The sequence below is a fragment of the Paralichthys olivaceus genome, chromosome 9 (genome assembly GCF_024713975.1).
Source record: "Paralichthys olivaceus isolate ysfri-2021 chromosome 9, ASM2471397v2, whole genome shotgun sequence".
NCBI classification, from domain to species: Eukaryota; Metazoa; Chordata; class Actinopteri; order Pleuronectiformes; family Paralichthyidae; genus Paralichthys; species Paralichthys olivaceus.
The window spans coordinates 15115773-15137250 of NC_091101.1; the positions used below are offsets into that span (position 1 = coordinate 15115773).

Below are 21478 nucleotides of genomic sequence, written 5' to 3' on the forward strand. Positions count from 1 at the left end.
TGGGTTAAGTAAAAAGGTCAGATCTTACACTGATGGGGTGACGTCAGTATAAGAGCTAAAAACCAAATAGGTTTATAGATTTAACCAGGGGAGGATTTTGGTGGCATATGGTTGGGGTGAACATGTGGGGACAGGTAGAACAGTAGCTGTATGTGTGAAACAGTGGGTGGGCTTAGCAGAGCTTTGTGGTGGATGTTCTGCTGGTGGGGGGCAGTTAGAAAGGGCAGATATGGCGGCGGTCTGTGGAGCGTTGCCCATCGCTGGCAAGTGGTGGGTGGGGGAGGGCGATCCTGGCAGTCTTGGAGTAAGTCCGATAAACAGCTCTTCTCGTCTCCTGCTGGGGGTGCATTTATGTGTGTGTGTGCGGAGTGGGGGGTTTAAAGCCTGATGGCAGACAGCCAGCACCAGTGATGGCACCAACTGTCACTGGCAGCCCGTCACTCTCCACTGCCATGCCGAATGAAGCCTCTCTGTGTGTGATGGTGTGTGAATTGAAGTGTTTTTCTTTCCGTTACTGGTCAAGTTTTTTATGTATTTTTTAGATATTGATATATATTTAAATATATATCACAATATGGCAAATTTATGCAATGTCACCTTTAAACTAATCAAACTGTTAAGCGAAGTAGATGTGTATGTGAGTGTACTGTTCCTCGGTTTCATTTTGATTAGTGAGTGAGCGAGTATTGATTCTATACCAGTGAATTAACCTGCAAGTGTTTTCCTTATTGTTTTATTGAATTTTACTGATTGCAACATCTGAAATCTGAAGGTTTTCCAGTTTACAATTGTTAATGGTGAACATTTTTTTTATTGTCGTTCAGACATCTTGGGCAATGTGGAATTATAATTAACATTTTCACAATTTTTTGACATCCTTTTTCACTGAATGATAAATCAATAAATCAACAAAACCTATAGCGTTCCCCTAATAAGTGTAGCTGTCACTTTTTTCATTCACAAAAGACACTTAAATCTGTCTTGTGTTTTAACATGCAAGTGATTAATTAGGCAATTAACAGAGAATAGTGATTTAAACCTAAATATAATTAGAAGTTATCCATTAACATTCATCTCATAGATCATGACATTGCTCTTTGATTTGTAACGATACATTAGCTTCTTTTTTATGAAAAAAGAATCCTTATCAATATTGATGATTGTGTCTCTGGCTATACTTGGTATAGTTCAGATAAAATCAATACCCTTTTTTATGGTCTTGCTTACTCCGAATTTAAAGCAGTGAAATATGCTATTCTTTTATTCAAAGCATTAGAATAAAGTCATACATGTGCAAAACAAAAAATTTAAATTTCATTAGCTTTTAATTGTAGTTTGTTTGAAATTTCTAATACAATAGTTTAAAGATATCACTTCATTGTTAAGAGTTACATGAGAAGATTAATAATAATACCTCTTGCTCTACACAAAGACTAGAAGCTACAGCAGCAGTTTCCCCTAGTTTTAGTCAGTATGCTACGCTAAATTCAATGGTGGCTGGTGTTAGTTTTATATTTAACACACAAATTTGAGAATATTAAATATTAATCCTTCCCCTTAAATTTCAGCAAGAAAATGAATAAACAGAGAGCGATATTGATTAAATAGAAATCCATAGAAGGATAATTGGGATCTGATAATCATGATATGATACTGCTGTAAGTATAAATCCAAAATTAAATCCAGTTCTTTGCAGACAGAAATTCTTCTGTGTATTCAAGTGTGTGTGTGTGTGTGTGTGTGTGTGTGTGTGTGTGTGTGTGTGTGTGTGTGTTAATTGAATTATGTCTCCAGGTGAATCCTCTCGTAGTCACTGTACTGTGCTTCATACTCAGTCATGTGAGACAGTGCTGCTCCCCTCCTCTCTCTCCCCCATTAATCACAACCTCATAAGACACTCACACTCCTCCATCCCTCTCTGTTTCTTCATCATATTTAATCACCTGCAGTCAGTGGTCAGGCAGATCTCAGCTCTGCGTTGATTGGCTGCGCCGGCGAGTGGGCAGAGCCAGCGCTGATGCATCACACACGTACCAGCGCAGCAGGACAGATCCTCTCTCTCTCTCTCTCTCTCTCTCTCTCTCTACCTCTCTTGCACTCTCCCTCCCCCTCTCTCTACCTCTCACTCTGCCTTTCATACATACGCCAGAGCGCAGACTGCAGCAGAACGCAAGGCCACCGGGATTTTCCTCCTCACACTGGAACAGCTGAGAAACCAGAGAGACAGTCATCTGCCGCGGAGGAGAGAGATGTTTGTGAAGGAGCCTCTGAGGAGCACCTGACCAACAAGCTGCTGAGTGTGTAGGTGAGTGTGTATTGTATATTTGCATCCATGTGTGTGTGGGTTCACTGCAGAAGAAGAAGCACTGCAGATGACCAGGGGCTCTGCTCATCCCTCTCTCCCCTCCCCCCACTCTCCTCCTCTTCATCTCTTCTCCTCCTCTTCTCTTGGAGCATCTGTTAACAAGTAGGGACTTTAGTCCTTTCTGAGAGTTCAGTGCCATGTTGTGCGTCTGCTTGTGAGAGACTATAATTGCTTTTGCCACAGCTGGACTCAGCAGCTCCAGGGTGGACATGAACTGCGCCTGATTTTTCTTCCCTCTCGAGTGATGTGTGCTCCGGTTAGCCGGCAAGAATCAAGATTACTGCTATTTTTTTTTTTAACTGTTTTTAAATTAACCTCCCTGTTGCAGGTTTGCATCTGGCTCTTAGAAGCAGCTGTGTGGACTCCTACACACACTTGCATCCCTCCTACTGGATTGGCCCATACCCCCCCTCCCAACCTGCTCCTCATCCTCATTTAAGGACAGGATGCCTGGCTCTGCGCCCCTGTGCTGAGGAGGCGTCGGCGGGCAGCAGTATGGGCGCTGCGCTGGCTAGCATCCCCACAACCCCCTCCACCACCGATCTGCCACCACCACGCTGCCCCACCGAGACGGGCGCTCCCCCCAGCCCCGCTGATGGGCGAAGACACTGACGCCACCCCAGCACTCAACCACCGCGGCTTCCTCCCCGACCACAACTATGTGACTGAAGGTAAGAGGATGACAGGGGAAGATGAGTGTCTGCATGTACCACTGGGTGTTTAAGTTTGCTCCCATGTGAGCATGCGTGTGTCAGACTTCTGTGTGTGAAACGAATTGGGTGTATGCTTGTCTGAAAAATCAAGCATAGAACAGCTTCCTCAATGTTCAAACAGAGTCGAACATGACCAAGAGAGCAAAACACTCCTTTCTGCAACATCATTGACAAGTTTTCATCTCCTCTTCCCCATCCTCTCATTAAATTCTCTTCACCTTTCATTCCTGTTTTTTGTTTGTTTGTTTGCGCTTTTGTAATCAGTTCTCTGCCTCATGCAACACAGCTATTTTGTTGCACTGCAGGGATGAATTTATCTGGCCGATCTCCAAATGTGTCTCTGAGTCTCTTTCTGTAATGGCAGACATTTCCAGAAAAAACAAGCCAGAGATTTCCACCACATAATCATTTCACTACATTTCATCACACACATGCCCTCTGTGTTCCTCTCTGTTGAAGATATCAGGTGCACTGAGTTCCTTTGGTTTGTTTTGTAAAACAGATGGATTACAACCCTGGATAACCCTCCCCCTCCTCCCTTCAGCTAATCTCAGTTACTCCTCTAACTCCTCTCTCAACTGCACACAAGCTTCCCTCCCTGCCAGCCTTCCTTCCTTACTGTCTGTCCCCAACGCCTCTTTGACCAGAACAGCGGATTATCATTTGAGGGGGGTCACAAATGTTTTGCGTGCTCATTTGTGATCCTCCTGTCATCGCAGAAAGGGAATTATGCTTCCTGTGTCCATGTCGTAACATAATTTCGCTCACGCAGTGGCACTTACTGTAGTCAGGGAGGACCTGTAGTGTTGCCTGTTGATTGTGTAAATGCTTGCGTGTTCACTCATCACAGTGGATTGCTGAGAGGATTAAAGACTATTTCTGTTTGTTCCACCGTTCACTGTTTTTCTGCGGGTGTATGAATGAGTACGTGTTATACATAGACACTCGGTGTTTCCATGAGCAATATTTGTCTTTGTCCATTTGAGAGAGGGACTGTGAGTGAGTGGCAGAAAATCTGTTGTAACATCCATCGCCGACCCATCCATTATTGCCATAGCAACAGCCCATGATGATAAACATGCTGCTTTTCATGCTTGGCCGATATGACTGACAGGTCGTCTCCACCCACCAATAATGGCAGTATTAATTATTCCACACATCCCAGGCAGACACAGGGTGAATTGCTGATTAGCTCCAACCAAGGTGGACACACCACTGAGCACTAATGGTGTGAAAGGGACGAGCAACACATGGAGAGCCAAAAAATAGATAAGCAGCAGAAGAATAAGTGTAAAATTGTGCTTTAAAAATCAATCTCATAAGAATTCCACTAATGACAAACAAAGACAACATCCAGGCACAAATTAACAAAATGATTCATTACCTGCCTCTTCTTCTAAATCCACTCCAACCCCCTCCACCTTTCCTCCATAATCACCCCACCCCCGTCCTTCTCCCTATTTCCATCCCCCACTGCCCCCCACTTCCCTCCCTCTCTGTACCCCCATCAGTTCTCTAATGCAACTCACAGCATTGCCTAGTGTTAAAGTGGCGCATCTGCCAAACTATTATCCAACAGTGCTCTTAAGGCTGCTCAAACACAATGTGCCTCTGTATGTGTGTGTGTTTGTGTGTGGTTGTGAAAAAGAAAGGCAGAGGGTGGTGGAGACAGAGTGCATGTCATCTTATGCTTGGTGTATTTTGTTGTCTCCTGTGTCTCCATCTTTCTTTCTGGTTTTTTTCCCCCTTGTGTTGTTGCATTCATATTCATGTGTGTCAGAGTGCACGTCTTTCTGTTTGCTCAGGTCTGTGTATGTATATGTATGTGTGTGTATCAGCAAGTGTTTTGTGTGTGAGTATATGTGTGTGCGCGCATACATAACGGTGTGTCTGTAGATCTTCCCGTGGGGATTCCCCCTGCCCTTTAACTCTTACAGGGGAGGGATGCTTAACCTCCCTCACCATCCCTCCCTCCTCTCCCTTCTTTCCTCCATCTCTTACTCCCCTCCACTCTCTCCCTTTGACTTTCTCAATCTCTCCCTTCAGCTCACCTCCAGCTGCAGTAGCATTAAGTGAATGAGGAAATAATGACAAATTCTTAAGTTATTATCTCACAAAAAATTCCTGTATATTAGTGCACCATATAGAATATAGTGTCTACCTATGGAGGGAAAATCATAAAACAACTAATGTCAAGGACCTAAAAGACACAACTAAGTTTTTGACAGAATCCAGTTTAGAGAGTAGCTTACACAAACTGACACAAAAATCACAAAACTGCATGTTCTGGATAAAGTTCGATGACAATGGTCATCATACTTCAAATGTTAAAATAGAAAATATCTGTACATCATATAGGACCTGAACATTTAAAAATAGTTGATCTTCATTATAGCAGTGTCACATGGGGTAAAGTGAGAGAGAGCAATCCACCTTTCTTCTGATCCCTGCGCTGGTAGTGAATTATGCTCACCTCCAGAACAGATTTTCATATTAGGAAGAGACAAACTGAGGGTCTGTCCCATTAGTCATTTATATCTGTTAATTTCTCTTCATCCTCCAGCAAACTCTACATGTGAATATTTCATCTAACATAGGTACCATATGATCATGAACACACTACCAGGAGATTTTTTTTTTTTTGGTGATGGAGTAACTCAGTCCCTACCCTTCACCCTTATACCCCTCCCCGCCAAACCTTTTTAATTCCTTACCTTGCTGACTCCCTGTTGCCCTCCTCCCTCCTTCCCTTTCCCTCCATCCTTGCTCCTCTTGCAGGGCGTCTCCTGGCTATAGCCTGAAGAGCTCCGCCCATCCTGTCCACCCCTCTCCACCCTGGAGTCCTCCCCCAGGATGTTGAGCCCCATCCAGGTCCTGTGCTCCGACATCACTACCCTTTCCCTGGAGCCTGAGCCGTTTGCCTCTTACACTGAAGGTGTGTGCTCTCTCCTCTTCTCTCCCGAAGGTCATATCTATGTCACACAGTTGCGCCACCTGACCCCAGTGTGGATGTGAGAGTTTGTGTGTACGCCATGTGATCGTGTGTGAGTGAATAGTTTGAATCAGGTGAATTCTCACGTGAGTCTGATTGTTATAAATATCTCAAACATCACTTTGTCTCCATCCGTCTGTCTCATCCTTTTTGTTTGTCTCTATTTTTGTACCTTCCTTTTTATTTTTGTCTCACGCTGTCTGCCTCACTATGTGTATGTGTGTGTGTGAGTCTGTGTGTTTGCGTATTAGTGTGTCATTGATCTCTTTTAATAGTTTGGCCAGATGACACCTCGTTTTCTTCAAAGCATAGCTATCTTACTTCTACTTCCTTTGGATACATTACGGAGATAGACACACTTTCTGCAGTTCACCAGTAAACCAGTTCATTTTCTGCATTTTTGGCTAAAAAATAATTAATTGATCATCAAAATCATTGCAGATTAATTTTTCTGCCAGTCAACTAATTGCCTAATAATTCAACTCTGTATGCATGCTGAAGGAAAGATAATAACAACAGGGCAAAAAAGGACTGGAGTTTACTGAGGATTACGTTTCAGTATTTATGGATTTATTTAAGCATTTATTTCAGGCTTTTGCACTTAATCTGAGTTTCGACTGGTTGCAAACCAGCTAAGCTCTTAATCTTTTTTTATGTTACAGTCTCACAAATGTGTCCGAAAAACAAATTGATTTGTATTGAAAATTAATCAGACGTTTCAGTCGGTCAGAGGATGATTTTACAGTCAGCTGAAACCAAATAACAAGCAGGTTTCACTTGTGCTGAAGCTGGTGGCTTGGTTTGTCCTTGTAATTGTTTGTGTCTATAACCATTAGGCTCACACAGACTCTGCTCCATTATAGCAATGTGTGTTTGAAGAAATGGCAGATTCCCTGCTGCGCTGGGCTTAAATCAGTCCTCTCCACACATGTGCACTTCTAACACAAACACAGACACACGCCAGTTTTTTTCCAAATAACACCAAAACTGCATGACAGGGATCAATTCAACGTCGTGTCCCTCCGGGGCAGTTTCTCCTCTCAGCTCCTTCGCTCCCTCATCTCTCCTGTCCCCCCCATTTATTTCTCTACAGGGTAATTGGAGGACACACTTGTGCACACGCACACAGGAAATGCGGGTGCTTGAGCTGCAGCCCAAATACACACTCTCCAACAAAGACACACACTCACATCTCCTGCTGAGTGGTGGCTTGTCTTCACTTTTAAGGAGTGTGTGTTTTTGGCTTAGCTTTAATGGTTAATGTTTACCCAGACCAAAGATATCTATAATTGGGACTGTAGGACGCCTGCCTCCCTGTCCCTGTAGTAGCCCTTCCCTTTATGTATACCACATATGCACATAAACCTCTTCCATTTCTTATATGTATAATTCATGTTCATTATTCATTTATTTTCATCATCAGCTTAACAGCTAAATATTGTATCAATTTCAATGCTTACTTTTTGCTTTATAGAATGACAGATACATGGGAAATATTTAGCATTACAACATTATTTCCCCAAACTATTTCTAACTAATTAATATTAAAACAGCAGATCCTCACGGTTTAGAAGCTGGTAATAAAGAATATCTTATATTCAGCTTGAAATGTTTTATTAGTTTGTTTAGCTAATCAATTAACTGACCGATCGGACATTTCTATCTGTCAGCTGTTCAGTCATAAATTTCACTTTTTGACGGACAGGCTTGTTTTTCAAAGATTTTCAATTTCTAATATTATCAGTTATATATTAACAAATAATGAACAACTGATTATTACAGTGGTTGTTGATTTATTTTTCCATAGTCTGCTTATCAGTTCTACATGTGTTATAATCATTGAGGAGCTGCTCTCTGTGTAAACACCTCACAGTTCATTTGAGTTCCTGTGCTTTTATCACTTGTGCATGTTGTTTGTGCTTCTCACTGTCACCAGGTTCATTCATGTTTGTGTGTCATTGTGTTTGTTAATATATAGTGTGTATGTGCATGTGTGTGTGTATCTGTACTATGTGTTGCCCCAGTTCCTGCAATGTGGTGATGAGTCAGACAAACTGCTGATGCTAATGGACCGTCTATGGGAGACACACACACAGCTAGCTTGCTATAAAGTAGCAGATCTACACGATAAGGCTCACTGACACATACACACATTAAATCAGTACACTGACCAGCGGTGACTCCTGGAGGAGAGCCACAGCCTGTGTCTGCAGTGGTTGTGTGTGTTCCCATGGTTTTTATTTTCTGTTGTCCTCCTCTAATAGGGAAACTGAGAGAGACATATTGGTGTGAGCTGTGTATGTGAGCGAGAGAAAGAGAGAGACATAGAATGATAAAGAGGAGGGAAGCCGAGACACTGAGGATTCGAGAGGAGAGTGTGTGCTCCATATTTTATTCAGCTATCTTGTGTACTGCCTCTATGGTTTTGCTTAGCTTAGCTATTTCTCTGTGTTATTTGAGTAGAGGGACAGCTCTCTGTGAGTGTGCTCTCTCTCTCTCTCTCGCCCTGTCTCTTTCTCTCTCTCTCTCCCTCACACACAGTATCAAGTACACTAGTTTGCATCCATCCTCACATGCACTAAGAACTCCCAGGTGTGTGTATGTGTTTGTAAATTGATTGCATGTGTAGGGTGTGTGTGTTTGTATGAGTGCCATCATGAATTAATTATCTGCATATCCTCAGTAGCAGCATGCGCGGCATCTCCATGCATTAATTTGGGAATATTTGTTACTGGACAAAAGTGCAGCGCCATAATTATTTTATGGCTTCTTCTTCCTGTGAAGATTGGATTGATGAATCCCACTTCCTCCTTCACAAGACTGCCATATACGGTTAACTATTATGAGTACTACAGCCTCTGGTTGGCTCTGCTTGTTACTATGGCAACCCCTGTTCACCGGAGGACCCCCTCCAACCGCCTCCGCCCCACCGCCTCTTCCCTCCACCTCCCTTCCCATCATTCCTATTCTTTTACCACTACCAGCATCATCACCACTACAGACACTGTAAGGCAGAATAGTGCCATGGGGGAGGGATGAGAGAAGGAGAGGGAGCTGAATGTGGAATCAAGAGCCAAATGAGAGACTGAAATGGGTCAAAAAGAAGGAAACTGGAGAAATAGATGAGATGACAAAAGAACACAAGGGGGGGAGCTAGATTTGAGATGGAGCGAGAACGCCTGAAATAGGGGAAAGAACTGGAACTGTAGTGAAGCAAACTGAGAGATCAAGTGAAATAATGAATGAAAAAAGAGAAAGAGGCATCCAGTAAAATGTGGAGTCTGTCAGAAACAGTGTGAATAAGGCTGTGTTGGTTGAGGAGCACGCCCTGCCTCCACTCATTATAACATCTCTTTCAAGGCCACCATGAAATAAGCAAGGCTGCAGCTTTGAATCACTCTGACTCTCAGTAAATTTGCTCTCCACACTCTCAGTCTTTATTGCAGTCGATGCTTTTTGAGGAGCATGTTTAAAAAAAAAAATCCAAACTAAGCTCACTGGACAACTTTAATGAAAACATGTTGGGATACACTATCTGAAATTTGTATTATTTTGAGTTTTTGGTTGTGTGGTCGCAGATCTGAGCTTATGTTGATTGAAAACTGTGAGGCAGCACAGCCCATGGATTGTGCAGCTTTATTTTTCATTACCGTGGACAAATAACACAATGGGTTTTATGTTTTTCCGTATAGTATAAATGTATAGATTTAACAGTCAGCCATGAAACAATCAAAAAGTGGCACACTTTAATTTTCTCAGTGCTTGAAGACTTACACTATCAGTTCGAACAATTTTTTGACATACTGCCCCTGAGCAGAGTCTCTGTAGCATATTAAGAAGAACTGACTGTTGTGCTAACCAGTCAACCTAGCAGTTTTCAGCAGTGATGGAAAGAGTCTTTAAGGGAATATTTTGACAATAACACTCTCACATCTGTAAGCTTAGTTTAAAGCATACAGACAAGAAATAGAAGGTGAACTGCTGGCATGGCTTTGTCTGAAGGCAACAGAAATCTTTCAGCAGGACGCCAAAAACTTCAAGAGCTGTTACTTTAAAAAACTTTGTAGTAATGAACATGCAAACTTGCAAACTCAACAGCAATTGAAAAACTGAACAATATATGACCTTCTATACTGATGGGTGTCATGTGAAGTAGACAATAAATGGATTAAATGTTTTCGTTCTGTTTTAAAGATTCCAATCAGCAGTGAAATCATCGCCATGGTGATCAGCATCACATGCGACTGTATCTTTCATGCTTTTTTTTTTTTTTTTTTTTACAATTTTCAAGTGTGAAAACTGTGTGAGATTAGTCCAAACACAGATTGTAAACTGACAACTAAACTGGACATTCAGTTCACTGAAGAGGCTGGGAAAAATAATCAGGAGACCTAAATCAGAAAAGAGATGGCAAAATAGAAACATTAATACGGCTTTTAAATTTGAAAATTCATGATCACAGCAGCAGACTAAAAGCTAATATGGTACAGTATATTTACTGTGACAGAGATTTTTCTGCCTCCAAAGCAGCTTTGTCACTAAATAATCATCAATCTCCATCACAAATCTGAAGTGAAGGGAGGATAGATTATATACAATGTTAGATTAGAGCTTCAGATGTTGAACTAGCATGCTCCTATATGAATAGAGATATATCCGAGAGCTTTCTACTTCAGATTCTGTATATTGTGTGATGCAGGGTGGACCAGTGAAAGCGCTGAATCAGTAAATCCTAAGTGGTTAATGATGTGCTTACTCATCATATATACAGAGTTGTCACTGAGTCAGACTGTGTTGGCGTTTTTGGGACACGGAGCCAGTGATGGGGACATTGTCACGAAAATGCAAATGAATGTACTGAAAACGAATATTTGATTGATATAAAATCACTAATGCAAATACACACTGAGTCGTGTCTATGCATTCAGACATCACACTGATAATTCTTACTATACACACATAAACCCACACAAACAATGAACTCATGGGACTCTGTGATCCTGTGCTTCATTGTGTATGTGTCACTGTCACATTGTGTAGTGGAGCACACATAACACCTGTGCATGATGTTAAACAGCTGTGTGTGTGTGCATGCGTGCGTGTTTTGACAGGCTGATATGTGCTCTATAATGGGAATTTCCCCTGATATCTCACCAGTTGCAGAATACCTCAAATATTGCTTTATCCTACACATCATCTGCATATCTTAAATCCACTTACATGTCAATACAATGAATCTTGTCTTAATTTACAGTCAGATAAACAGTTTAGATAAATGAATGATGACTTGTTGTCAATTAGCTAATGGCAACTCTCTTTCTCTCCCGCTCCCTCTCTCCCTCTCTCCCTCTCTCCCTCGCTCTCTCTCTCTCCATCTTTGTCTCTATGTCTCTCTCCCGCCAGCTGATATCATCTCCACTGTTGAGTTCAACCACACAGGAGAGCTCCTGGCCACAGGGGACAAGGGGGGCCGAGTGGTCATCTTTCAGAGGGAACCAGAGGTAGGTGCACACACTGACGCTTACACACTTAAACTCATACACACAAACACACCATTTTTCATCTCAGCTGCAAGAACAGCAATAAACCTACACAGTCACCCCTCCAGCTACACTTAAGATTGATTGATAAATAGTTGATGCTGCTGTTGGGTCAGAGTGTATTATTATAGCTGTGCGGATCAAGGTGAAGGTGACTGAGTGAATCGGGCCGCAGGTGACTGTACATATGAGGAAGAGCACATTTTTCCTCCCGCATGTTTTCACGTCCCCTTTCGTCCCTCCTTTTCTTTCCACAGAGCAAGACTGAGCTGTTCTCCCAAGGAGAGTACAATGTCTATAGCACCTTTCAGAGCCATGAGCCCGAGTTCGACTACCTTAAGAGTCTGGAGATCGAGGAGAAGATCAATAAGATCCGATGGCTGCCTCAGCAGAACGCTGCACACTTCCTACTCTCCACCAATGGTGAAGACCCCACACAAACACACACACATAGAGGAACGAGGATTAAGTTTGCGACAGTGTGAAGAGCTTGGTGATGCAGTTGTAAATTAGGATGAACCAGCTTTATTTTAGGTAAGAATGGAGGCTTTCCCCTGTCTATAGAGAGAACTCGTGTTGGATCACAATTTCTGCGGTACATAAGGTCCATTCATCAGTTTACATTCTCTGTTTATGGCTGTGTTGGAAAATCCCTATAGATTTTCCCTCAGACTCCTTTTATTGATTTATTTAAGTACTGTATTATTTATTGAGGGTATCAAATATGTAAGACCTGCTTCAGTGGATGGGTGGTGCTGCTGCTGAGATGTCTGCTTGTGTCTGTCAGTGTTGGTAAAACAAAGCCTCGCTCCTGTACTCATTCTGAGGCTCAGAGTCCGAGCTACAGTTCAGTGTGGTGTATTATTTTACCATTCTGTCATTTATGTTACAGTCAAGAGCCTGAGTTTGCTTTGGTTTTGTTTAAAGCTTGAGTGGTTTAACTTTTCCAGTTTGAGTTAAAATTCTATATTCAGTCTACTCTGATATTTTAATCACATCTCCAGATAACTTCCTGAGCTGAAAGCACATTTACAAGAACCTTTCTCTCACCTGTGAATTACCTTTTAACTTATCTGATTGCTTAATGGCCTCGTTTGTTTTCCAGATAAGACCATTAAGTTGTGGAAGGTGAGTGAAAGAGACAAACGGCCTGAGGGATACAACTTGAAGGATGAGGAGGGTCGCATCAAGGACATCTCCACCGTCACCTCCCTACAGGTATCTATCTGTCTATCTATCTATCTATCTATCTATCTATCTATCTATCTATCTATCTGTCTATCTATCTGTCTGTCTTTCTTTCTATCCATCTATCTCTCCACCCATCCATCCATCCATCCATCTGTCTATCTATCGTCTGTCTGTCTGAATGTCTGAATGCAGACACTAAAACATTCATAATTGCAGTGGGTTGCTCATCATAACTGGGTCAGTGGGCACAGATGTGTTTGCATGTGCAAAAGTGGGTCACTGGCACAAAGGTACATGTGTGTATGTGAGAGTGTGTGTGGGGCAGTGAAATCCTCTGTTTCCAGCTGTAGAGAACCGCTACACAACATATGTACGGGATCTAAATGAGTCACACTGTCAGTATTTCTGTTCTTAGCGATCAGCACACGCATGCACTCACACACTGTGTTGTATGTCCTTTTCTGTTGAAGTGTCTGAGGACATGTGTTTGGTGGTGGTGCTCGTGCTGTTTTTTTTATCCAAATAAGGAAACATTTAAGTAAATAATATATTGACAAAGAATCTGTATGTTAAAGCAAAATGAGATTTAATTCATGCACTGGTTTGGCTCTTGATTTTACAATCAAGTCAGCAGGTTGAGGTTCTAATAGTAATGTATTATTGATGTCAAAGGAAGTTATTCCTGAAATATAAATTCCTGATACAATGAAACGATTGACTTATAAACTTTCATAACCCTTTCTATTTTTCTTTCTAGGTACCGGTGTTGATGCCGATGGACCTGATGGTGGAGGTGAGCCCACGGCGAGTGTTTGCAAACGCCCACACCTACCACGTCAATTCCATCTCCGTCAACTCCGATTATGAGACCTACATGTCAGCTGATGATCTGAGGATCAACCTCTGGCATCTGGACATCACCGACCGCAGCTTCAGTATCCTCTTATGGGTGATTGTGCATGCGTGTGTGTGTGCAAAGTGAAGAGAAGAGTCGGAGAACAACAACCACACATGCAATATACCTATAAAGGCAGGAATATGTTTCTCAAAGCAGGAGGACACAGATAATTGATGTGAACATTAACACATGGAGGCTATTACTGTACTGAGCAATCAATTCCTGCCCCCCCCCCCTCCAAATCCCACTTTGTTGTTTAAAGAAAGCATAGTGTTGGGGGTGGGGAATATTATTGTGGAGGAGTCAAAATGCAGCTTAATGAATAATTCAAAAGCTGCATGAATATTTCAGCCCCTTTCTGACTTCTAATCCAGCTCAGTAGGGCACAGTAGAGTCACAAGCCCGTGACCCAGACAGGATATTCAAATTTATTTGAATATGGAATTGCTCCCCCCCCTCCAAATCACCTCAAGATATATTTATATAGGTTTACTTTATTTGTGCTATAAATCATTTACATTGTGTTGGATATGTGTACATTTACACACACTTGTTTTTAATTAGTATGTAGACAACAGGCCTGTGTGAGTTTCAACAGTTAATCAGTTCAAGCAAAAAGCTAAAACTGCAGAGCCAGAGGAACCAAATTTCTGTTTTCCTTAATGATGCTTTCTCTCAGACATTGTGGACATCAAACCAGCCAACATGGAGGATCTGACAGAGGTGATAACAGCTGCTGAGTTTCACCCCCACCACTGTAACCTGTTTGTCTACAGCAGCAGCAAAGGAACCCTGCGTCTCTGTGACATGAGAGAAGCAGCACTGTGCGACAAACACTCCAAATGTGAGTAACCCGCTGAGCTGGAATGGAGAGGCACACACACACACACACACACACTGTCCTCAGAAGGTCTCAAAATGACTGATACTTGTAGAGTTCAGTCTTCAAGTCAGGAATCAAAGAGTTTTTACATTATTGTCCTAGATTTCGGTTTCAGTCTATTTGTTTAGTTTTTAATCTTACTGTGTGGATCTATATATTGGCTAAACCACTTTTTTCCAGGCTAAATTTCCTCAACATCAGTTGGAGCACAATATACTGTATGTCTTCTTCTTTGTTTTCTACAGGACCATTTTTTGCTCTGTAAATCTACCGTCCAATTTCAGATTCACACTTCCTCCAACTTTCTTTGATAGTTTGTTTTCTACATCGCCATGGTGTGTTTACAGCTCTGACAAGCCACCAGTGCATTGCAGACTGCAAGTTATAATGAGAAATGTTTGCATTTACTAGGCTTCTTTTTGTGTTGTTGTTTAGAAACGTTTTCTTTTGAATATACAGATGTTTAGACACAGTTGCATTCAGACAGCAACATCTGTCCATAAAAACACAGAGTAGTAAGCATCTGACTTACTACTCACACTCCTCCACTTTCCCTTTCCTACCCTCTCCAGTGTTTGAGGAGCCCGAGGACCCCAGCGCCCGCTCCTTCTTCTCCGAGATCATCTCCTCTGTGTCTGACGTCAAGTTCAGCCACAGCGGCCGCTACTTGCTCACCAGGGACTACCTGACCGCCAAAGTCTGGGACCTCAACATGGAGAGCAAGCCCCTTGAGACGTACCAGGTGTGTGACAAAAAAACACATGAGGCTGTGGTGAAATACAAAACGAGACACACTGAATGTTTTCTCTGAGGCTCAGCTACTCATGAATTTATTGCAGGGAAGGATCAAATTTACTCAGGGAAAAATGAATTAATCAGCATTAACATACCCACCCTGCTCCCAGAGACAGGATTATTGAAGATCACAACTGGAGTTTAAGCTGTGCAGTATAAACTAAAAATTTCCATTCACTATATACTGATATACTCTCTCCTACTCGTGGCAAAGCTACTACTGTTTTTTGGCTATTTTATTCTTGCTTCATCATCACTGTCACATACATTGGCTGCTTGGCTCATCAGTTTACTTTAATATCTTCATATACAGCCAGTATAACCCTAGAGTTATATCCTCATGAACCTGCTGATATTGTCATGGCAACACGAAAAGAAAATGTGAAAAAACTAGTAATGAAACAAGACAAAATACAGATGTTACTGTAAAAAACACAAGGAGCCATCGAACTGAGTTGATAAATCAGAAAAGGATTGTGATGGTCAGTCATGTGCTATGCCTTTTGCAGTCTCCATATCTCAAACTGAACATCTATGAGAGATTTTTGACTGACATTACACAACGCTATCCATCACCTAAACACCAAGATAAAGGGAAATCTTTGGGAAAATATTGTTTGGAGACATAGAGCAGCTGGGGGTTTTCTGCATGGAGTGATTAACAGGAGAGATTGGATCCAGCTTCCTTCGCAAACCTCGAAGGATAAGCGGTATAGATAATGGCTGGATGGATGATTTATTCGCAAAATAGAGTTTCAAAGACGTTAATAGTCAAGCAGCATTAAAACTTTTCTTGTGGGTGAACACCTTCATTCATTTTTTCCTCAAATTTGACACACATCTGTATCTTAAAATCAAGAGTTTCGAGGTACTTTGGGGTCCCAAGGCAACAGAGACCTTTAGGGGACTCCCACCAATTTGTCCTTACTGTGGACTAACGTAATCAGCTGCTCTGTGGGACTCCCTCTCAGGTCTGGGCCCCAAGGCAACTAGCTGCATTGCTTACCCTGTTCACACCCATGCTCAGAATTCTGTACATAATCCAGGTTCTGTGGAGTCTTCATTCTTGCAGCAGAATTGTTGCTTCTCAGATTCTGCAAACAGAACCTCTTCATCAAACTTCATCAAAACATAAGTTTTTGTCACAGTTGTGTCATTCAGACTTCATGGTGACTAACTGTTCCTGAGAGAGGTCATCATCATTCTGGAAAAGTTTGCACAATTGGAGATAGAAATGAATCATGGGAACAAAGCTGACTCTCACAGTCCCAGTACTTAGTGATGATTAGATTTTTCCAAAACCTTTTAAGGATAATTGGATTGATTACGTGCCAGATGATGCATCTCTTCTCATCAGGCCTCACCCTTGCTGAGTTTTTAACTTCAGGCTATAATCCCTGGATGCATGTGTGTGTATGTTGGTGCGTGAGACCAAAACAAAAAGCAAATAATCATTATACCATGTGTTTGGGGGGAGAATAAGTGGGACTTTGAAACTTATAACACTAAGCCGATAGCTTTTTCTGTTTATTATTCTTCTTTCAAACAGCCACACTCATATTGTCTCCACATATTGTCTCCACATAAGTGTTTACGTTATAAGCCACACCCACTTGTGTTAATGCATTCATGTGCAGCAGAATTTATCAACTCCTGTTTTTCCTGCAAGTATTTAGTATTCCTGCCGCGGGCGTGTGGCGTTTGTCTGCCTGACGTGTGAGGGACTGCGAGGCAGCCATGAGTGGGAGGCTAGGACGCACTGGAGCTATTCATAGGTCGCCAAGTCTCCACTTATAAAGTGGAGCGGGAAGGAGGGATACCTTACACAGCTCCTGACACCTAGATCTGCAATGCAGCATGGAGAGGGAGGAAGAGGAGGGAGTGAGGGAGAAGAGTGGTGAGGGTTTGGGAGGTGGTGTGAGGATGATGTGAAGAGAGGAGGAGAGAAGAACGAGGGGAGAGGTTGTAAATTAGAGGGTGAGACATATTAGCGATTGCAGTATGTGGGTGAATGGAGTAAACTGAGAGCAGCATAGGGTGAAAAATGATAACTCGACTTATTTTGGTAAATTTACACTCGTATTCCTCCTGGAGCACAGAAAATATGCACAGATCCAGGAGGGATGAGATACTGTACTCTGAATCAGAGATTACGTGGACTAGAATTAAAAATCAAGACTGTATATTCAACTCCTACTGACAGTGTATCATTTCACCTCATGCAGAAGGAGCCACAGGGGAAAACAAAAACGTCACCAGGTTTGATCTACAACCATGAGCCGACCTCAGCTGGACCTGTTATTGATTGCGAGGCGGCTGTTGGCTGCTGACTTTATGCAGAATGTGAAAGCAGGGGAGGCTTAATGCAGAGCACGGCGGCCGGAGGAAGGTGTAGATTTCAAACCTTTGCATCACCGGGCAGACTCAGTGCTGACACAGGCCGGGCGAAGGAAAGCACGAGAGAAAAGAGTTATTAGGGAATCAGTGAACGTGTGTGTGTGTGTGAGAGAGTGTTATCATGCCCTTGGTGGGTTTGATAATAGAGAGCTGGATGTTAATGGATTTACTGATATGGAAAAGGAGTTTAGATTAAAATGTACTCCTGGCTCTTGTATTGCTGAGGGCTGGTGTTGTGTCTCATTAGTTTTGCCTTCAGGGAGGTTTCCATTACAACTCACCCACATTTAATGTATTATGTTTGTGCTGAGATTTGTGCGTGTGTGTGTGTGTGTGTGTGTTTGTTTGTGTGTGTGTATGAGAGTGTGTGTGTCTGTGTCTTCTGCTCACTCTTCTATTTATAGTTTGAATTGGGAGTCCTGGGAGTAAAGCTGTGTGCTGGACCTCATGTTTAATCATATCTTCGTGTACATGTTTGTGTGATTATTCCTCCAGGTTCATGATTACCTCCGCAGCAAGTTGTGTTCCCTTTATGAAAACGACTGCATCTTTGACAAGTTTGAGTGTGCCTGGAACGGCTCGGACAGGTACCGTCTTTGTCTGCTTTTGTGTTTTGCAAATGTCTGAGGAGAGCAGAGGAAGACTGCTGTGTGTTGAGGTTTTATGCTTTTAAATGGCTTCACCCAATTCTCCAAAAAAACCCATACTTTTCTAATTCTATATGATGGTATCTTGCTGTTTATAGTTTCAGTTTTATGCACTGAAAGGAGGAATATCCATCAGCCATCTTTATTACATGCAGCATTTATCGTGGATTATCTACAGTAAACACAAGAGGATGCTGATTTTAAAAAGACGTTCTTTCTAAATTAAACTCAAATTTGAATGGTATAAGTTATTGATTTAGTTTATTTATAATGGTCATGTTTGATATTTACATTATTAAATGATTAAGCAGCATTTAAATTTGACGTGAGGTTGAGGTGAAGCTAAATTGAGCTACTTTACTAAACTCTTGTGGAGGTTGTTGCATTTTTTAGACAAGAACTTGCATTTGAATTTTAAATTTGGATTGCCGGCTGTGGCTTTGGAGTCAGAGTGGGTTGTCCACTATCAAGAGGACTGGGGGTTTGATCCCCAGTTCCTCCAGTCTACATTCCAAAATGTCCTTGGGCAAGATACTGAATCCTAAATTGCCATAAAGGCTGTGCCGACAGTGTGAATGGTATTGGAGAGCAAAATTATATAATGAGTATACTGAGTATGGAAACACTGTGTGCATGTCTTAAAATCTTAGTTACTCTAGATTACACTTGATTGAAGTTAACGATATAATGTTGGATATGTACATGTAGGTTAGAGGATGAATCTGAATCTGGACCCTCACCCTTCTCCTCCTCCTCTGTCCAGTGTAATCATGACCGGAGCCTACAACAACTTCTTCCGCATGTTTGACCGTAACACCAAACGCGATGTGACCCTGGAGGCGTCGCGAGAGAGCAGCAAACCCCGAGCCGTCCTGAAGCCACGCAGGGTGTGCGCCGCTGGGGGAAAGCGGCGGAAGGACGACATCAGTGTGGACAGCCTGGACTTCACCAAGAAGATCCTCCACACGGCCTGGCACCCGACCGAGAACATCATCGCCATCGCCGCCACCAACAACCTGTACATCTTCCAGGACAAACTCAACTCTGAGATGCATTAACGAAGGGATGTCAGTGGCAGATATGAATGAGCTCACGTCTGAACACACAACTATGCCAGAATGTACTCATGAACCAACATGCGCACCCGGGAATATGCCTAACTCATATCCACACACACACAAGCAGAAAACACACACATGTATGTCTTCTCTGACACACTCGTTCACCTCCTGCCAGCCCTCTCAGAACTGAAAGGACCTAGAAAGGGCTAGAAAGGGAAGAGGCTGGATTACACAGTGGATTATGGATTGAAATTTTTTCTGAACTGTGGATTTGTTGATTGTTCACCTCTGGATTTTGCTTGATGGTGTGTTGATTGCTACAGCTCAGCTGGGATAACTCCTCCCAGACTGGAGAGATGTTTACATGTTTGTCTTTTTTTCTTTAGGCTTTATTCCTTCCTCTTTCTCCTCCTCCTCCTCCTCTTCTCTATATTTGTGAGCTTGAGAAAAGCCTATTCTTATCCCTTGCCCACAGTTTTGTGTAACACCCTTCATGGTTGTCTACCAGAGGCACTCATGAAAAATGGGGCATTTACATAACTGCCGGTTTTGTTTGATTTCAGATCAGCGACCCCACTTCTGTTTGTGTAAGCCGTGAAATGATGTTAACGATGACGACAATTTGAAGTGATGCACGTGATGTGCAAAGGATGAATTTGGGGCCGTCCTCTCAACCCAAGTGCACCCAGAAGCCTCTGAGCTCAACTGGACCGTGTTCAGTGAGGTAAAACCTTTACAGTCCTGCAGAGAGAAGCAGAAGTTCTCAGATCATCACACCGCAGCCTGATGTAAGGGCACACACTCATATCTGCTCCACACGGTGTGTTTCAGTCGTCAGTGTTTCCTCCTCTGAAACAGGTCGTCCAACTTTTCTGATGGTGGATTCTGCTTCTGGTCTGGGACTGTGTTATGTGCTATTTTGCCGTTAAATACAGCTCAAATCAAAACATAAAATTAAAAAAAAATATTTAAACGATGAAGCAAAAAAGATGCTGCATGTCAAACAGATTTTTAGCCTAGGTGTTTATTAATTGACTGACTTGACTGACTTGGCTGCCTTCTTAACCATTTAGACCCAGCTGTACAAAGGCTTCAGGGGCCCGCGTGGCTCTGTGCAGCACGAGCAACCATAGATGACCGAGCTCTCCTACCTTTATTTGTGTCTTCAGACACTGACGCATGTTTACCAGTGTTCGGTTCATACACTTACATGTGCATTTTGAATGAGAATCATTTTCCACTCGACTCAAACTGAGAGCGGAGAAGAGTGAGGAATGTTCGATTAACGTCGTACTCTAAAAGAAAAAAATCATAAGGGCCTAAAAGGTGTGTGTATATATCAACTGTTTTTGACATGTATGAGGTTTAGTTTTTTTAACATCTGCGGACTCGATCATCTGTATCGATGATTGTTTCCAAAGCTACAGCAGAGAGATGATGCTTTAATCTCTTCAGCCTTCCTCACTGATTTCTTTGCTGATGTGCAGAATCTTTTATTTTTAGAGAACAGTTTATTCTTTTATTTATTCTCCTTTTGGAAACTTGTAAGTTTTACTCCACATCCTGACCAAACTAATGTCAATTCACATATTTTTATGTTCAGGTTTTTTGTTGACAAAATTGTCAAATGGACAGTTATAAATAATGTTAATATAATTTTTTTTGATTAAAGATTTCAACAAAATTGCATCCAATGAGCGTACAGCTGTGGTTCTTTATTGCAGTTTAATTACTTAATTACTAATGGTCATATTACCATTATTGTTTTATGGCTTTAAGTTAAATGAACATTAAGGGGTCCTCATTACAGAATGTGATATTATTGAAGTCATGTGGGCTGAGGCCCCATCTAGTGGCTTCAAACATTATTACATCTGTTGATAAAGATATTCCAGGATTAAAACACTTGATAAACTTTTATAAATGCCCTGTTCGCAATTTAAAAAGCTATTGTCATGGAATCTAGTTACAAAGAAGCCATTTTGTTTTCTACTGA

The 21478-nt window shown here is 42.0% G+C and overlaps 1 protein-coding gene across 3 annotated transcripts; it reads left to right on the plus strand.

Annotated features, from left to right (window-relative positions):
- The first annotated feature begins 1969 nt into the window (after window positions 1–1969).
- LOC109642285 (serine/threonine-protein phosphatase 2A 55 kDa regulatory subunit B gamma isoform) lies at window positions 1970–21176 on the plus strand. Of its 3 annotated transcripts, XM_020106995.2 has the most exons (11): window positions 1970–2305; window positions 2694–3036; window positions 5857–6013; window positions 11474–11571; window positions 11868–12033; window positions 12716–12828; window positions 13559–13736; window positions 14379–14543; window positions 15155–15324; window positions 18270–18361; window positions 19185–21176. In XM_020106995.2, exons 3-11 carry the CDS (start codon window positions 5932–5934, stop codon window positions 19477–19479), a joined length of 1359 nt encoding a protein of 452 aa, XP_019962554.1. In that variant the 5' UTR covers window positions 1970–2305; window positions 2694–3036; window positions 5857–5931; the 3' UTR covers window positions 19480–21176. The 3 variants fall into 3 exon arrangements, with proteins under 3 accessions (XP_019962554.1, XP_019962556.1, XP_069387904.1); XM_020106997.2 differs by lacking the exon at window positions 5857–6013 and having other exon boundaries at window positions 1971–2305; XM_069531803.1 differs by lacking the exons at window positions 1970–2305; window positions 2694–3036 and adding an exon at window positions 5153–5675.
- The last annotated feature ends 302 nt before the right edge of the window (window positions 21177–21478 follow it).

Bases quoted from the DNA above. Each gene is read 5' to 3' on its own strand.
- LOC109642285 (XM_020106995.2), top strand. From the start codon at position 5,932: ATGTTGAGCCCCATCCAGGTCCTGTGCTCCGACATCACTACCCTTTCC. The intron at 13,737-14,378 runs GTATCCTCTTAT...GCTTTCTCTCAG, and splicing joins CATCACCGACCGCAGCTTCA to ACATTGTGGACATCAAACCA. The intron at 14,544-15,154 runs GTGAGTAACCCG...TACCCTCTCCAG, and splicing joins GTGCGACAAACACTCCAAAT to TGTTTGAGGAGCCCGAGGAC.